Source organism: Drosophila innubila, chromosome X (genome assembly GCF_004354385.1).
Source record: "Drosophila innubila isolate TH190305 chromosome X, UK_Dinn_1.0, whole genome shotgun sequence".
In the NCBI taxonomy this organism is placed as follows: domain Eukaryota; kingdom Metazoa; phylum Arthropoda; class Insecta; order Diptera; family Drosophilidae; genus Drosophila; species Drosophila innubila.
This window is the reverse complement of record NC_047626.1, coordinates 33600986-33620463: the sequence shown is the minus strand read 5'-3', so window position 1 is coordinate 33620463 and position 19478 is coordinate 33600986. Positions and strand designations below refer to the sequence as shown.

Genomic DNA, 19478 nt, shown 5'->3' with positions numbered 1-19478 from the left:
CCTGATTTATTTTCTTAGCTAATTTTAGCGATTCATGGGTTTTCCTCATTTTATAGGTAGAAAAATTAAACTTGATAAACATATCGATGCGCAATGATAATATATATGCGTGAATGATATTAACAGTGAATTATTACAGAAAAAGTTTAATTAATCCATATAAAAAGTAAGTGTAAAATCGTGACTTTTCGGGACTTCGGGCTTTTAGCTAGGGCCCGGGCCCGAACGAAAAAAGCCCGTTTACGATTTTCAGGCCCGAAGCCCGTGGATTCTTTTGAAGAGGCCCGCGAAGCCCGAAGAGGCCCGTGCCCATCTCTAGATCAAACGTTATTGAAATCAGTCAGCAAACAGAACCAAAATCTTGCTTAATGGTTCGAGCATCCGAAACTAATCCTAATCAAAGTATTGAACGTTTGCAGCCTTGTTATATTCACCTCTTACACGATTTGTATTAAAAGCTATATAATAAATAAATGAAACGAATCGAAAGACGTTTCAACTATTATAACGATTCGTGTGTATAATCATTTTTGAAAATGCCTCAGCTAAAAATTAAATTATACATAAATTGTGCCTTTGACTAAACTTAAAAAATTGTGTGGAAATAAGTGATTCGTAAAAATTCTAACATATATTTGTTTCTGATGTTCCATTTTCTCTAAATTTAGAGTATGTTTAAGATCCCAAATATTAAGGAGGCTAGATTGTTAACTCGATCATGAACAATTAATAGCCGTATGTGTTACATGTGTGTTATATTTGCGAGCCAAAATTAATTTTTTTTTATTACAAACGATTGTGTTTTCAGCATTTATGGAAACTTACCTGCATGCCAATTATGGCGTATATAAAAAATAGCATTGCTATAAGCAAACAGACATATGGAAGTGCTTTAAATGATTGTACAAATGTCCAAAGAAGAATGCGGATTGTATATCCTTGACGGAGTAATTTTATGAGGCGCGCCGCACGAAACAAACGCAAGAAGCCGACGTTGATTGAGTTCGACTGTAAAATATTATTGGTCAAAATAGGAGAAAGAGAGAAACAGAAAATAAGGAAAGCAGTATTAGAGTTTTGGTGTCCCGTATTTTTTAAATGAGTTCAGATTTATTCGAAAATGACGCCAGATAGCGCAGTTCGAATGATCTCAGGTTGTTTCTCTTCTCTTCATATTTTTTTTTAAGTTCGTTTAGTAGCAGTTATAGTAGTAGTAGAGTTGTAATATTAGTAGTATGTAGTAGTGCAGTAGCAGCGGTAGTAGGTAGTAGTACTAGTAGTACATAAAAAAGTACATACATATACATATATATTGATATTAAGTTGCTTGATAGGGTTAGTAACGATCAAATCAATAAAATAAAAGTAATTTTTGTACGTTTCTTCTATATAATTACAGAAAAGTTACAGTTAAATTTGCATAATATTTTATAAGACTTGTGATGATGATAATGAAATAAGAATAGAGAGAAGTAATATACAAAATGCTAAATAAAAAGTGTATTTCGAACCGGTTGTACCTCACGTAAATACAACAAATGCAATTAAAACCATTTTTTTGTATGTTGAAATTATTAATAATCTAAAAAGGTAATTATAGTAGTATAAAATTCGCTTCGTATACAATTGTGGAATGGTCTGCTTGTGTTTGAGAATGTGTGTTGACTACCACACTAAGACAGCGTAACATGTGCGTTTGCATGTTTTAGATACTGATACTAATTACACAATAGTTTGAAAAAGCGTCAAATGTCAGGCCTGGGATATTAATATATTGGAGAATTTGAAAATCTAATCAAAATGTTTAATCTTAATTTTGTACTGCACTAAACTATTTGAGCGAGTTTTTGCAGAAAAATAAAAAATATATTTTAATATATTTAAATAACAAAATGTGTAATTCACAAAATTAAAATTAAGAAAACAATAAAATTAATTTGTTTACATCTGTCGGTATGTACATTTTCATTAAAGTATTTATGGTTTTGTACACGTTCACAATGGTTATAATTAAGTAAGTATAGCTGTCAGATATTTGTATACAAATACAAATAAGTAGTAGATTCACGTTATAATGTTAGTATTAATTATTAGGTAAACGTTTCGAGAACTTTGACCAAAATATTTTACTCATCAGCTGTTGCACTCTGCACAATTACAATATACTGTAAATACTTGGCACTTAAGTAAAAATGTATGCTGTGATACCCAAACATACATAAGTAAATAAGTGCTGGGCAACCACTGACGCATACCGCCTCTCTGTGGCTTCTACGTCAATGAGTAGATTGAATAATAGTTACACACTTGTTAAAAATAGAATTACCGCTGTTTAAATATATACATATTAATGCAAGTAGATTACAACTAAGCACTGTTTCTATTGCTATTTTTAGTCCGAAAAGGGTATGGCTATTTTATGACATTAAGGCTCAAATCTCATGTCGACATAGATACAGCGAACATAACTGATACATATGTAAGTATACTTCAGTTAGCCCATTTGGAATGCCTATTGTTAGAAAGGTTAAAGGGTATTACACTAACATAATGGGGGATAAGCAGTAATGATAAAGTTTTTATGTACAGAGAAAACTAATAATTTATATATCGCGTAAGGTAAAATTGTATGTATTTGCAGCCAAAACCATACCAACTTAGCGAAAGGGTAACAGTACTACGAACAATGAATAAAATATGTTGATGGTATTCATTTTCTCTAGAAAAAGTGATTAATGAATAGCTAAATACATATAAATATGTATTTGTGAATATCATGGCAATGGAATCTACTATGAAAGTAGACATCTTCAATGCTATTTGAATACAAAATAGAGTATAAATATAAAACGCTTTGCTAAAATGCTAATAGTTAAATTTTTTCTTATGAATGCTTGTAGTTGCAAAAACATTTCTCGATTTAGTATATTTACTTACATCCTGTGGATAATCAGAAACCATTTGCAATAGAAATTATTGGATTCAATTTAAAGAATTCAATGTACACACAACTCATATACCGCATTATCACCGATTTTGATGCCACAGTTGTTGTTGGTATTGAAAATTATCAAAGGGCAGATTAATTGCATGGATTTCGAATGCAGTTGCAGATTCAGTTGCAATCAGTTCGAATCGACAGCAGCCAAATGTTGAATTAAAAATTTGTTAACAAAATGAAATGTTTGTGATTGTTTTGCAGTGCAGTTTGAGATTAGTTAATTTATAAGCAATTTATATACACAATTTGTAGATTTTATAGTATTAATGCGGGTTTTCATTTATTTATTATTATTGATGTTGTAAATTGCGATTACGGTTATTTTTAACGATTCACGGATTTCATGCGACGTTGGCGGCGTTAAAGGTAGTCGATTTCAAATATTTTAGAAATAAAACAAAGAAATGAAAAAAGTAGAGTTAAAAATTAGTAGTAATAATTGGTTGTGTACTTTTTTCTTGTAATATGTAATATGTAATAAACGAGCATTCGTGAGCAGAATGTGGTTTTGTATAAATGTGTTGTCTTATTAAGAAAGGTTTTGGAGAAGGAATTTTTTCACGTTTATTTTTCACTGTACTATCCCTTGAAATTCTAAATATAAGGATTAGCATAAAATAAATATATTCAAATAGTAAAAAAAAAAACAAAACAGTTTATTTATCGATCAAAAAACAATCCGATTAAAATATGTTTATGGAAATATGTACTTTAAGTATGATCATTTTCATAAACTTGAGATAGTTGGTATTTGTGCATCTTAAATAATATTTATTTTTTTTTTGCTAAATAGAGTTAGCTCATATGTACACGTATAAGAATTTATATTAAATTCATCTTTAAGCGCTTAAGCAAGTTGTTCATACTCTCAATGCATATTTAAGATTGATTATTGGTTTTAATTTGGTTATAAAAATTACTTTCTGATCATACCTTACATATCTGCAGAAAAGAAAACAATCGTGTAGTATCATATGTATTTAAAAGGTGGTTTTACACCGTTTGCTAAACATTGTTAATTTCTTTCAGTCAGAGACGAGCACTTATTTTCTGGCATCATGCATCTGAACAAAAGCCATTTTTTAGAGTTATGCATTGAAACTAAATAGTAGATTGAAAATCAGCACTAAATTTTCTAACAATTATGCAAACGAACACTTTTCTGTAAATGGCGATATATTAATAGGTTAATTAATTATAGTTCATCAATCAAATATTAGGCACATTGTTTGCATCACTGTTAAAAATTGGTTAAAAAAGAAACCAAAAATATAATTTAAATATTGAGAATAAGGAAAGCTACTCTAGTATTGAAAGATGTTGTAAGTCCCGAAAGACTTAATAATAATAAATATATGGCGAAAATACTACGAGTTTTACCAATGAGTTAAAGTAAAGGAAATGTTATCAATCCTTACAATTACAAAGTGCCCCGTCTGATAGCCAGGAAATACAATTGGAACTTAAATCATGCGGAAAAATTAATTAATAATATGTACAGTATTTTTAAAGCTTGAATTAGATTTTTGGTTACTACCTATAGCTGCCTTGTTAATTACTTACATTTATCACTAAAGTCTAAAATTTCCACTTTTAAAATTAATTTAAAGTCAGTCTATAGTGGTTTGAAAAATTTATAAAATTCTAAGCACAGGTGATGGAGAGGTTTAATTTAAAATTTCTATATTAAAGATTGAATGACTCGAAACTTAATTGCATATAAAATCATGTTTCACTATTAGAATGTTTAGCTTTCTGGTTTTTATTTCTATTTGTTTCAAATTCAAGTTTGTAAACTCATTAATTTAAAGTCGTGCAAAAGGACTGAGCCATATTCTCTTATCTTTTAACAGGAAGCTATTATTATACATAAATCGAGAATTTTAGCTATTGAAACCGAACCTTTTTATTGGATAGCTCCAGGAATAGAACTGAATTCCACAATGTACAATTAAATGCCATTAGGCGACTTTCGCGTTAAGAACATTTTATTGATGTGCTAAAATAATAATAAAAATGCTTCATGTTGTGCCCCGCTAAAATTTAATTTGCGATCGGTTGGTCATCGGTTTGAATTGTTGAATAACTCAAATTCGTTTTAAATAACAGTTACGAATTATAAAAAATATCTAGTATAAGTTTGCAGCAGGAACTGAAAATAGTTGTTATTGAATACCAACTATAAGGACAAGTGCAATTTTTGTTTCAAATATATTAAATTTAATTCATTTAAAATATCTCTGCAAACAGCTAATAAACTAATGTTTGAGACTATAAAAAAATTACTTTTAATGGCTATTTAAATACTTTCATATTTTAATTTATAATATGAAATATTAATAACACTGTGATACTTAAAAAAAAAAAAAAGAAAAAGACATGACCAAACTCAACGGTTTCCCCCTATTTCGGGTCCTAGGGATCGAACTGCATCATTACTTTTTGACTTATAATCATGGTGTCATACAAAATTGTTTATTTTAGTTTTTTACTGAGTTAGCCACTATTAAGAAAATATAACATTTTTCTTCGGTCTCTTACTTCCAAGGCATGGTTTTTTTTGGTCAACTTTTTTGAACGAAGTTTCTTGAAATATTGTAAGCTACAAGTTTTTTGAACAAGTCGAGTCGCGAAAATGGCGTTTTGGGACTCTTTGGGCTTCATATGTTCAGAAAATCTAATTGTCACTAATCTAATCACTGCTCTTTTTTTTATGGTTTTTTTTGATCATGTAACCCAGCTGTCAAATATAACTATCCGATATGCCAAGTAGCTTTAGCTAAAAAATAATTGTTAAAAAATTTACATTTTGAAATATACAGGTTACTAAAAAAAAATTTATTTTTTTAATTTTTTTCAAACACTACCCTGAGCTATAACAAGATTGTATCTTTTACCAAACCCACCTTTTCTGTCATATATGTGATCCAGATAAGAAAAAACTACTTGAAAATTTTTTTGCATATGTGTTCACTACTCATGACAGTCACAACCGATTTTAAAAAGCTTTACTTTTTCTGAAAGCTAATGAATATGTCTGTAAATCATTCATACAAACTATTTATATTAAGTCATTAGTTTTATAGTTATGCTCCAAGATGTAAATAAACAGTAAAGATTTCATATCAAGTTTTGATTTTTTAAACGAAATAGTGCTCCGATTTAAACCAAATTTAAATATATATGAAAAAGTGGGTTTGGTAAAAGATACCATGTTGTTATTACTTTGGGTAATTTTTGAAAAAAATTAAAAAAAAAAAATTGTTATTTGGTAACCTGTATATTTCACAATGTTATATTTTTCCAATATGAACCCCAAACAGCCCCAAATCGCCATTTTCGCGACTCGACTTGTTTATAAAACTTGTAGCTTGTAATATTCCAAGAATCTTTGCGGAAGAAAGTTTACCAAAAAAATCAATACCTTGGAAGTTAGAGACCGAAGAAAAATGTCCTATTTTCTTAAAAAAAGCTTAAATAAAAAATTTTGTATGAAAGCATGATTATAACTCAAAAAAGTATAGGGGGAAACCGTTGAGTTTGGTCATGTCTTTTTTTTCGATTTAATTAAAAATTCAAAATTATTATTATTGAATTTTATTTTCTCAGTCCTTAAAGACTATTATTTTTGAGGATTGAAGTGAAAGGCTTTTAAGACTTTCTTCCTGTTTACTTATTTTTTGAGCTTAACAACGCTTAGGAATTTAGTTAGTTAAATGCACAGTGGCATAACGGTGAAGAATGTCTGATGGTTGCTTACGAGGATGACGTTAAACTATTTCTTAAGCCAAGGCTGAAATTCCTCCGCTATCTAAATATGTTTAAAGAACTATCAACCAAGAGTTCATTCCAAATCGCTGACTTTGTGTCAGCATCGGGATGGTACCAATAGTCGAGAAGACAATTTTTGATCCTCGGCATTACAATGGGCCCATGGGGGTAGTAACTAGTTAGGTAGTAGGGGATAGTTGATCATAGAATATCTTGCGGTTACTTGCGTTGTAACTTATCTTTAAAGTCCTTAAAGACTTTTGCTTCATTCGTCAAAACTAATAGTCCTTTAGGACATAAAAGCTTATTAATCAGAGATAAAGACTTCAAAAACTTTAGTTTTAGTTCCTTCTTTTGAGGCTTTAAAATTTGTTAACCAGAAATATATATATTTTAAGACTTTCACTTTATTCCTCAAAAATAATCGTCTATAAAGACTTTTAATCAAAAAGTCATCAAAAACTCTTATAAAAGACTAAAAAATTAAAAATTTATAATAATTTTTAGTTTTGTTTTAAATCACAAATAAATATTGAATTGGATTTATAAAATAAAAATTTTTAAATAACCATTGAAAGTGATTTTATGCTTTCCTCATAACAGTTATCTTCCCTGCAGGTCTTGCAAACTGACACATAACTAAGTCAACAACTTTATCCATTAATTAAACTAGTTTTTGAAAACTTCTAACCCATCCATCCAATGTATTTTCTACGAAGCAGAATACAAACTTATACACGTAACTTTATATAAGAGAAGAAAGTACTTACGATCGTACGCAAGGACTTATGGCTTGGGCCATGTATCACATAACTGAAACTTAGACACTTAGTATTCGCAACGAAAACAAAAAAGAATTTATATATGAAGTACCACAATTTTTCAGGAAGTCAATAATTTTAACCCATGCAGACATTTGTTTCAAAATAACTTCTATACTATATACTCTAAAACTAGGCAGTTGAACTCTTAGCTTGTGAGCTATAAATAGTTTTGCAAAATAACGACATTTTTACTATTAAGTAATGGTGATTTGTTAAACATTAAAAACAATCATTTCCTATCCAAAAACCTATATTTTGAGTCCCAAAATATCTCATCTCATAATTTGAATAATCAATAATCCTCAGGCCATGTACCCTTTCGAAACGAAGCGGACGAAATAAGAAGAAAAAAAACAAACAACTAAGAAATTTTCTGATGTTTTTTTTTTTTAATGAAAATTTTCATTTCGTGCCTATTTTTTTTTTTTTTTTTACAAGTGATTATAGGCTTTTTTCATAAACGGAGAGTGTACTACAACTTAATATCCGATTTTGCTGAAAATTCTAAATCTAAAATTTGTTATGGTATCTGCTAGGGTATAAAACTCAGAGGAAAAATTTCAATGTGTGTTGCAATTTTTAAATAAACAAAAAACAAAATGTTTTAATGTCTTGTAAGCTTGTTAATTAAGTGAAAGGTGTGATTAGCAATAAAAGCAGAATCTAAAGTCAATTAATTGGACACATAGGAATTTTATTATTGCATTTCTGTGTAGATTGTGTTTCGTACTTACATCGTGCTGTTGGTGTTGATATTTGTTGTACATGTCGATGTAGTTGTAGATGAGATATATATGTATGCATATGTATGTGCAAAATATGTATTGACGACACATACAATTGAAGCACATACACATGCATAATTGTTGAATGACAACATATTTGTAATACAATTTAATTTGTTAATTGGTTGATTTCATTATTTATTTTGATTGGTGTAAATTGTTGGTGTTTGGATTTTTTTAAGTATTAAGTTTTGATTGGTGAATTTGTATTTAAGTTGTGATTGTGATGAAAGAGTTGATTGCATATTCATTGCGTTTGGTATAAGCATTGGTGTTGGTTTTAATTTTGTAATTACAAAGTACGTGTTTTTTTTATTGTTTTTGTAATATTAATTTCATGTTGGGCAGTGATTATATGATGATTTTTTTCCCGATTTCCAACATCGGGCGTATATTGCGTCAATCGAAGGAATATATACATTTATACAGACGCATATATGCATATGCGTGTACATGTAAATATTTCAATGTGTTACATAATTTAGACGTTAATATATGTGAAGGGTGTGAATGTTTAATTTCGTGAGTGTTAATTGATTATTATTTTTTTTTTTGCATTCATCGATTTTTGTTTGATTCGGATTGGATTTTCCCGATTTTGAGACCACATTTCGTATTTGGTAAACGTTTTCGTACACAAATAAATATGAAAAAGGAAATCAAAAAGAAATATGTTTATTAATTTCTGTATTTTTCAAAAAGAAATATTTTATATGTTTAAAATTGCGTTGAAATTAAAGGTAAATTCATTAATAATAAGTTACATTTTATTGTGTGGCTGTCAGCGATTTTTAAATAAATAAAAGTGTTAAAATTTATACAAAATTTGTCACTTTTTATTTTTGAATAATTTTACTGTACTCTGTATAAATATTTTTCCTTTTCACAAGTCTTCCATTTAAATAATATATGTTAGTTTTAAACACGCTCTTTAGGTCCCATTAATTTCCCCCAATAAACGTCAGCAATGTGTAAACAAACTTAGCACTAGCCATCTTGGTTTTCATTGTCTGATAAGAGTAACGGCTATTTTAACACAGTATTTTTTTCGTGTATTATCATTATATTAGTATGTATGTTTCATATTTAGATTTTCTAACCTTTTTTAAATCAACTCTATCATTAATGTATTTTCGGACATACAGTGAGAATGAAAATCGGAAGGTGTATAGTATGGCGATAGTATAAGATTTCTCACCTGATATTTGTTAAATAGTTACGGATCACTTATGACGTGTGTGCTGCACTAAATTTCTTAGCATTGTCATGGAAAAATGCCAGGATCTCAAGTGCTTCCCTAAATTTTTTTTCCAATAGCAATTCAAAGTAAATTATGAACTGCATTTGATTGTATTCCCCGGGCTTTGTTAATAACTTCAAAATCACAAATTTTAAACTGCTTAAACCACTCACAGCATTTCGATTTGCCAAGAGCATATAAGCTTTGATAAGCATTCAGTACGACTTTGATGTCGTCTACTTTAAATAAAATAAAAACAAAAATGATTCCTGCGAATCGTGATCATCGAGTCTAAAACTCGTTTTTAAAATATGTATTGTGAATGAAAATCTTAGAATATTAACCACTCTTAATACTACAGCCAACCATTGACAATTTCTGGTTTGATATGTATGTAGGTATTACACCCTAAATTTATACATAATTAATTATAATAATTATAATTAGTATATAAGTTCATTTATTCCCAGGGATTAAAACCTTAACCGAAACCGTATTCTTTAACCGGTAAAAACCGATTGAAATTTGTAACCGTAACCGAAACCGAAAACGAAATTTTTTTTTTTTTCTGTACCGAAACATTAAAACCGAAACTCTTTAAACCGTTAAGTAACCGATTCATTTATAAGGGTTAGTTTCGGTTTTGGGCGTCGCGACGCGTCGCTAGAACGGATCAAAACTAAATGTCTTTACCAGTCTTCTGAACAGGTAGCAGACCGTTACTTTAGCTTGCTCGCGATTGTCGACGATATAACAAGAACTTTTGACGCTGAGCGCAAATAGCTTATGACCCCCTTTCCCCCTATAAAACGAAACAACAACCACACAGCAAATGCGAGTCGCGAGACGCTGAACAGCAACAACAACCACACTGATTTTTGACGCGACGATAGGGCAATAAAAGTGCTCATTTTTCTTTAATTTATAACTTCCGAAGATGTTTGTGTTGTAGATGTTGTTATAGTGCTCACTATTGCAAATGCCGTGCCCACTTCCGTGCAACTTCTGTTTTCGTCTTCGTGTGAGTTTCCTAAGAATTTCGATTTTTTGGCGTCGCGACGCGTCGTAGAAAAATAGGGGAGTGAGCAAACGCGAGCGAGACAGCGAACTATTGCACACGATCGTAGCAGTGCTGCCATATCAGCCTTTTTCCGGACAGATCTGTCCCTTTTTATAATGTATTTGCCAGAACATTTTTGAAACATCCCCTATCCGGAAATCTGTCCTTTTTTTCTGTGATATTTTTTAAATATTCGCTTATAATATATATTTTATTAGTAAACTATTTAAGAGCAATCGGCGGTGTTTTAATTCATTTGGCGCCAGTTTAGGAAAGTTTGCACAACGCCTAAAGAAATTTACAAGCAAAAATTTCGTGAATAGGCTCGGAGCTCGATTGAACAAGTTGCGGCTGAGCCGCTGAGTTGATTTGGTTGAATTTTTAGCACTGGGGCTCGTTCATACTCGAACATAGCCGTTGCAGCTCTCTGATACATATATGCTACAATCGAAATACTCATCAAATTTATATATGTATATTTACAGCTGTATGTATGTATATGAAATAAAAAAAAATTATAACAATGTCAGTATTAATGTAAATATTACATATAACCTTGTTATTAACATACAAAAAACTAAATTTTAATTATTTAGTTATATACATAACTAAATGCAAATTCACTTAGTTGGGCACAGGGTATTTCGTAGTCGCCTTACGACTGGAGTTCTCTCATAAGCGCGCACTTATGCTTTTGTTACTAAAGTTTAATCAGTGCTGCAAGCATCCACAATTTTGGAGATGGCTCTTGCAGCGTTGATTTAACTGCTACGTACACATGTACATGTGTATGTATATACATACAACTAAAGTACATACCGTGCTTCAAGTAACACTTTAAACAAGAAAAAATTGGGTTTTTTTGTAACGACCATTTTTTTTTTGTGAACCGAAACCAAACCGGTATTTCAAAACCGAAACTAACAAATAACCGGTAGCCGTTACGAAGCCGATATTTAAAGATTTTGCGTAGCCCTTAACCGAAAACCTTAATGCGAGCATAACCGTAACCGTAACTGTAACCGATATTCGTTTCGGTTTTAATCCCTGTTTATTCCATAAACTAATTTATGTTGTTAAAGAAGATAGGTTTTCGCCACTTAAGACCAGAAACTTTTGTGTTGACATAATCTGAATATTTGCGTAAGTATGTATGTGTGGATACAAAAGTAAATATGCTTGGTCGCATTTATAAATTTTTGCAACAAATTTTTGTTTTGGTATGTAAGGGTACGAGTATCTGCCAAAATGAAAATCTGAACACTTTTTTTATATATGTATGTATTTTTTGTTTGCTTTAAGGTTATTCAATTATTAATGAAAGTCGCATATAATTACCCCGAATTCCATCCAGAGAGCATCCACAATGCTGCCTAGTACAGTAATAAGATCGAAAATATTCCACGGATCCTTGAAAAAGTTCTACAAAAAAGATTGCATATTATTAAAAGGATAATTCTTTTCAAAAATTAATGAAAACAGCTATCACGTACAGCAATACAGAATGAGCAAAGAATACTTATTTTAATATTTTTTCTTTCAATACCGAAGTGTTTGTTATTCGCTGAAATTTACATTGTTACATTGTGACACTGTGCTAATAAAAATTTAATATTTATGGCCTTTTATACATTGGTGCATGGGATGGTAAAGATTATGTTAACTAAACAAGTCAGTAATAATTCTAGATATATAAATTATTGTTATAATTAAAATCAGTGTTGTTTAAAAGGGCTGTACAGCTATATTGACGTTCATATCGAATAAATTTAATTTGTTGTAGGTATTTGCGGAGAACATACAAGATTTATTCAACAGTATTACCTACCTTAAATTCAGATGCATATACTTTCAGAATTGTCTCCATTGAAAAGAATAAGGTGAATATATGATTCATGTGCTTCAGCATTTTTTTTAGGTCGTTCGGTGCACCATGAAACTATAAAATGAGAATACCAAAACATTTGGGAATCGAACACAAAATTTTTATTAGATAATTTGATTTGATTTTTAATAAAAAAAAATCAAGTAGGTGGAATATCGTATCAGTATTTTTACCCAAAATATTTTATTTTCGCAGTGCCGATTTCCGAACTACTTTTATTTATAATTATATATATATATAATTTATATATTAAATTAAATATTGTTCTTCCCAAAATTTTATATCAGAAATTTAGGGGCATCTAAAGCAGTGATGGACACGTTTATCGAATCGTTATCGGTAGGTCACACAGACACGAGCCGAATGCGGGGTCGGTTGAATCAGTGCACAACTTGCACAGTCCGGTCGCTCGATGACTCAAGATGATTTTGCACTGCATTTACAGAAAATATTAAATTCATGCAATATTTCGATTTTTAAGCATTCTCTTACTCCTATGACAACCCAATTAATGCCACTTAATTTAAAAATCAAAACAGTGTCCAACTCTGTGGTCACATATTAAGAGTTTGAGTTTGCATTAAAAATGTAAAGCTAATTAATCAATTTTCTCCAAACAGATATTCTCAACTATATCTCGCAGTGCATATTTAATGCTTTTTAAGCCAAGCAAGCGCATAACCTCTCCGTTCGACGTTCTGGCTGCTACTGATTTCGCGCTGCTTGATGCGCTTGGGTTTGCGTGTGTATTGGTAAATCGAACAGCTGATTTGCACGCGTGCCAGGCTGTGCCCATCACTGATCTAAAGACTTTCGCCACTAGACTTTTAACTCGTAGAGGACTTTGTGAAAGATATTTATATCACTCGAACGTCCTATTCTGAAATGTTCAGGCCTGTTCCGAATTCCAAACGTTTTCAAAAAGTTAAAACGAAACGAAAAAAACCGTTTTACTATTTGCTGTTCCCAATTCCGATCGAAATGGACTTGTTTTTACTTTTCGAACTCGGTTTCGAAAACGATTCGATGGCGGTAAGTCATTTTAGCCATTGAAGAAATAGAAATTGCTTAAATAATATAAATTGCTAATTTAATTCTGCAAAATGCCGGCAATTATGGTTATTGGTTGCATGCATTTTTGCATTAAATTTTTTTGTCACCAGCTGATTGCCTGGCTTGTGCATATCGACATGAACCAGAGTTCTCATTAATTCAATAAAAAAAGACCATTCAAACTTAAATTTTTCTCTTAAATCCGATTAGAATTACTTAAAACTATCTTTTAAAATTAATTTAAATTATTTCATGTAAGATATAGCACATAGAAGCTAAATTAGACTAAAATTTCGTTGTTCGAATTTTATTTATCAATTAAAGTAACTGTAGCAACTTTCGATTGCAAGAGCTAGTATCGATAACAAAAAGTAAAGTGAAATTCAGAACAGCTCGGTATAGACATTGCCGCTCGATTTTGTTATGTATGCAATATTTTATAGATGTTTATAAAAAAAAACTAAAATATACTTCAACTTTAAACAGTTGAAGTAGTGATGCTAAACGATTCTACAAATGTTCAAGGTTATTTGAATTTTCAGTTTATTGTTTTTGGGAATTATTTTAATGCTTTATGTAGCATTTACTTTTGATTCCGCTCGCTTAACAGCACACGTTTTGACAACGACAATTCTTGTCGATTTGCGGAATTCGGAACAGCAATCAACTCGATTTGCGGCAATTTCACTCGTTTTCGGAATTCGGAACAGGCCCGATTGTGCAAGTTTAAATGTCGATTTGCTGTCAGTAGATCAAGAAAAAAGTATTCGAGTGTTCTTCACACCTAAAACGCTGTTTTGTTAGTTAGATAGCCTGCTTCAAAACGTCATATTAGTTTATTTTCTTAAGAGCTATCTTTCAGCCAAATAAGGAGCATTCGCGGCCAGTTATGATTTTATTGTTTAAACAAAAGAAAAAGGCATCGGAAAGTCATCGAATTGTTTCAACTGTCAAGATTTGTGAACGCTGTTTTCAACTTATAAAAGGGGCGAATTTAATGCTATTGATAAAGATCGCGAAAATGGGTGGAGCTTCAAGCTTCTGGAACTCCGCGAAAAAGTCATTTAAGCCAAGCATTGATCGAAAAACGACAAAAATGGGCTCAAGCACATGGAAAAGTCATATTGCAGATTGACAAAATTCCGGCCCATTCAGCCAAAGTGGTTGAAGAAACAATTTCTTCGCTTGGTTGGGAACTCCTGAATTCCCTCTTCGAGAACTTTTTGTTCATACGGACATATATGGCTATATCGACTCGGCTGTATATGCTGATCAAGAATAAATATATACATTAGGGGGCCTGCCACGCCACGCTTTGCACAAACTTAATATACCCGCACAGGGTATAAAAACCAATAGATATAAATAATTGTGTAAATACTTGATGTAAAGCTAAAAAAAATATATCGTTCCATTTGGCAGATTTTAGATTCAGCCAAAGCCAACTTCTATTTTGCGTGTGTTAATGACCGCTTTAATCCTTTAGCGAACCCTCCACAAGGGTGTCTGCTGGACAATGTGCACTGCGCTACCACGGGCGACCGGGTCATGCAATAACACTTGTTCGTCCGGGATAACGCAATAAAATCGTACGACAAGATTTTTTTATGAAAGTACGACTTTCAATATCTATGTAAGGATTATACATCAAAAGTTAACCTTTTTGGAAAGGTCAGTTAATTACCTTTAATTTCATCTCAAAAGTTTTTTATAAGTAGCTGATAAAATAAGTATAATTAAAACAAGAAATTTTTTGGACCATTATTAATTAAAAAGGCAGCAATAATTTACATATAATACTTTGAAGAAGCTAAAAAGTAACTAAATTTTTAAAATAAATTTTATATATCATATTTTAATGTAGGACAATCATTTACATATTTTATTTTGTTGTTGTTTTAGTTCCATTTGCAAGTCTACGGTGAAAAATATAGTGCAAATCTATAAAAAGAATGGTAATATTCACAATAATACAGCGAGCAAAGGTCAAGTCACAAACAACATTTTAAGTGGTAAAATACATTTTTCGACAATCATAAAGCAAAATCGGCGAAGTGCTTAGAAAGATATAGCGCCAAAAAAGTCTTTATATATTGGGACAATAGTAAAACAATAATGGCCAGAAAATAAAATGAATCCAATACGACTTCCATGCAGTACAATTAATTGTATAATGCAGCGGTGGGCAAGCCCTTGCTCTCACTACTCCGACTACAACAACAACTTTTGACGCTGAGCGCAAAGAAAACTACAAATCTTTAAGGTTATTTGAATTTTCAGTTTATTGTTTTAGGAAATTATTTTAAAGCTTTATGTAGCATTTACTATTGATTCCGCTCGCTTAACAACACACGTTTTGAAAACGACAATTCTTGTCGATTTGCGGAATTCGGAACAGCAGTCCACTCGATTTGCGGCAATTCCACTCGTTTTCGGAATTCGGAACAATTGCTTGAGTTGACTGTTACTATGTAATATGTGGAAAATCCTTTTCACAGGTATTTTTTTTAAGTTAGATGCCTTATAATATATTTATTTTTGTAATGGTAGTCCCAAAAAGAATTGTGGGAGACTGATTTGTATAAATTGAGAATTTAATTCTTCCAAAATGCTGACTATATGCATCTCTTTCCTTATTATGCAACCAAATTGGAAAATTATTTGCATTTTCATATGTTTATCTGATGTCAGATGAAAATCTCGTTTCCAGTGATTGCTAAGCCGGCTAAGTCATTTCATGCCATTTCCATTAAGGAAACAAGTCTTTTTGCTATTTTTGTAAGGAACTCAGATTGCTTCAGCTGCTCTGCTATCGTAAAGCTTGAGTCGCAAAGAACCCACTTGTATAATATGTTTGCATTAGTGTCATTCAAGTTCACGAAATTATAGAAAAGCCCCTCATCATATAGTTTTCTTAATGTTTCTGCTCTTCGTCCATAGATTGTAACTGCCCATAAGGCCGTCTATCAAATGGAATCCTTCCAATGTGATTATTGTATTCCTTATTTATTTGGAGACAACTGATTTCTATATATAGCTTCTGCATCGTACCATAATGCAGTGCTTTAGCTCTTTCCTCATTGGGATTGGCTCTGAGGAGTGGTGATATCCTAACATATATATATAGATGCCAGCCTACCGCACTTTTTATCCTTCCATAATACCGAATTTATGATAGTTCCTTCCTTAAAGAAATGCATCAGAAATATCATTCAAACCGACAAGACCGTCTACAGACGGTGCATTTTCAAATAACAAAAAAATTTTTTTTTGCTAAAATTGAATTTTTTTTTTTGCAAAACATCAAACATCTCTGAAACTACTGAGCAAAGTTAAAGCCAATGTAGGCACTGCTTAAAGATAATGTTGTTGACGATTTTTGGAGATTTTTGTTAACTGAATATGGTTTACCGTTTTCCAGATATTCTAATATATGTAGATGCAGTGCCATAATTTCGGAAATAACGGTATATCGCGAAAAGTCGAGATGATAGAAAAAAATAATACATGTGCAGTTTGGGATTTAGCGTCCCAAATTACCCTAAATTTAACTATCAATTTTTAATCAGCAAATACATTGTACCCTTGTGGCATTTATAGCCATGAGTCCAAATTTGATGATGTGTTGGTAATGCCAAAAAGAGAGTAATACGAAAGCGCACTGAGCACATAATAAAGATAATCAAAAACGTACTGTCAAGTGAACGTGTGCGGCACCGTTGCATTGGCTGTGTCGATCACTTATGTAGATTAAAGAATCTAAAGGGTGTTTTTTTTTTTAGGTTGGTTTTTCGAGTAGAGATAAAGCTGACTTTTTTGTTAAATCTGGCAACTCTTATGTCATTTATGTTCAGTTTAGTTTGCCATTTTATCATGAACAGGTTGACAAAAGAACAACCCTTGCAAATTGTGCAAATTTATTTCGAAAATAATGGTTCAGTTCGCGAAGTTAACCACAAGCTCCGTCCATTTTATGGTCGACATAATCGTCCATCAGAGCAATTAATTCGGTTAACCATGGAACGTTTTCGCACTACGTTTACTCAATGTGATAATACGCATCCGCAGAGACGTCGAACAGTGCGCACCGAAGAAACAATTGCCGCTGTAGAGCAAAGTGTTTAAGAGGACCCGAATGAATCAATTCGATACCGTGCACAGCAATTGGAGCTTTGTCCATCAACTTTATGGAAGATTTTGGGCTTACGACCTTACAAGCAAAATTGCCGTATTTGGAGTGAAGATAATCCGCATGAGACCCTTGAGACGCCATAACATTCACAAAAACTGACTATTTGGTGTGCTCTATGGGCTGGTGGAGTCATTGGGCCATACTTCTTCCGAAATGATGCTGGAGAGTCAGTTACCGTTAATGAAAACCGGTATAGAGCCATGATAGCCGACTATTTTGTTCCCGAATTGGATGGCATGAATGTGGATGAGATATGGTTCCAACACGACGGCGCTACATGCACCAGCGCACGTCACAATCGATTTATTCAAGGAAACATTCGATGAGCGCATAATTTCGCGGAATGGACCTGTCAATTGGCCACCAAGATCGTGTGATTTGACACCATTGGATGATTTTCTTTGGGGATATGTGAAGTCGCTCGTCTACGCCAACAAACCACAAACGTTAGGGGAAGACAATATTTAAACATTAATGTCATAAAAATATCATTTCAATATAGCCAAATTGATGGACATTAAAACGATTTTCTTGTGTTATATTTCAATTCAAATTTCCATGCCTCTAAAAAAACAGCCTTTATATATAAAATTCTTTGTACTGAATAACTGACTGATTGATCGTTGCACAGCCCAAACCATAACATCTAGGAGGCTAAATTTTCACACAACACAGCTGAGACAATTTTATTGTGCAATAAGACTGCGTTTTGCAAAATTCAAATTGCAAGGGGGTTAAATTCGGGGTCAAAGTTCACACTTTGAGAAAATTGCTTAGTTTAAAAAATTTTGTTAGTCTCAGAGCTATCTCAACCAAAGTCACAGAATATTTATTTAGGACTGCCAGTAACATACTGACCTGGTCAAAATCGAACTATATCATATAGCTGCCATAGGAACAATCGAATGCAAATTAGCCTTTAGTATGAAAAGCTTTGTTAGTTTGAGAGCTATCTCAACCAAACTCACAGACTGCTCGTCCTTACCATATGTTACACCCTGACCAAATTTGGTTTAAGTCGGATGACTATATCATATAGCTGCCATAGGAAATCGGACCACTATAACATATAGCTGCTCATAGGACCAATCTGTCGAAAAACACATTTGCGTCAATCTTGTTTTTTTGTTTTTATGCTTATAACTTAGCCGTCTCTCCATAGATTTTAATGAATCATATATTAAACGACGCGTAATAAATGCACCTATGTAAATCAGAAAATGGCATCTTTATAATATATTGGTCCGATTTCAAAAAATTCTATCAGTTTACTTAACTTAAGTCAAAAAACAAAAAAGTTTTTCATACCAAAGGCTAATTCTGAATCGATTCCTAATATGGCAGCTATATGATATAGTAATCTGATTTAAGCCAAATATGGTCATAATGTGAAAGACAACAACAAATTGATATTCTGTGAGATTGGTTAAGGATCTCAAAAAATACAAAAAATTTTCTTACTAAAGGTCATGCTGTTTCACAAGGAAGTCATAAAAATCGAAAAAAAAAACATCGATACAGATAAAAAAATTTATATCGCCGTTTCGCCATAGATTATATCTGTAATTAATGCAGCTATGTAAATAAAATAGAAAAGAAAATTTAATTAATTTTTTTCGAGTTTTCCTTGAGTTTTAAAGTCAAAAAAAACTAAAAAAATAAATCAC

At 31.7% G+C, this 19478-nt stretch overlaps 1 protein-coding gene across 2 annotated transcripts in view; it reads right to left on the bottom strand.

The window, feature by feature from the left end:
• The window catches only part of LOC117794244 (voltage-dependent calcium channel type A subunit alpha-1), a 189000-nt gene that overhangs the window by 96315 nt on the left and 73207 nt on the right, over positions 1 to 19478 (bottom strand). The window contains exons 19-22 of one of the 2 annotated variants that reach the window (XM_034634825.1): positions 12020 to 12103; positions 8331 to 8336; positions 2938 to 2940; positions 826 to 1008 (exon numbers count right to left, since the gene is read on the bottom strand). In XM_034634825.1, coding sequence (XP_034490716.1) covers positions 826 to 1008; positions 2938 to 2940; positions 8331 to 8336; positions 12020 to 12103 — 276 coding nt within the window. The remainder of the gene's footprint in view (positions 1 to 825; positions 1009 to 2937; positions 2941 to 8330; positions 8337 to 12019; positions 12104 to 19478) is intronic. The other variant, XM_034634826.1, reaches the window with a different exon arrangement.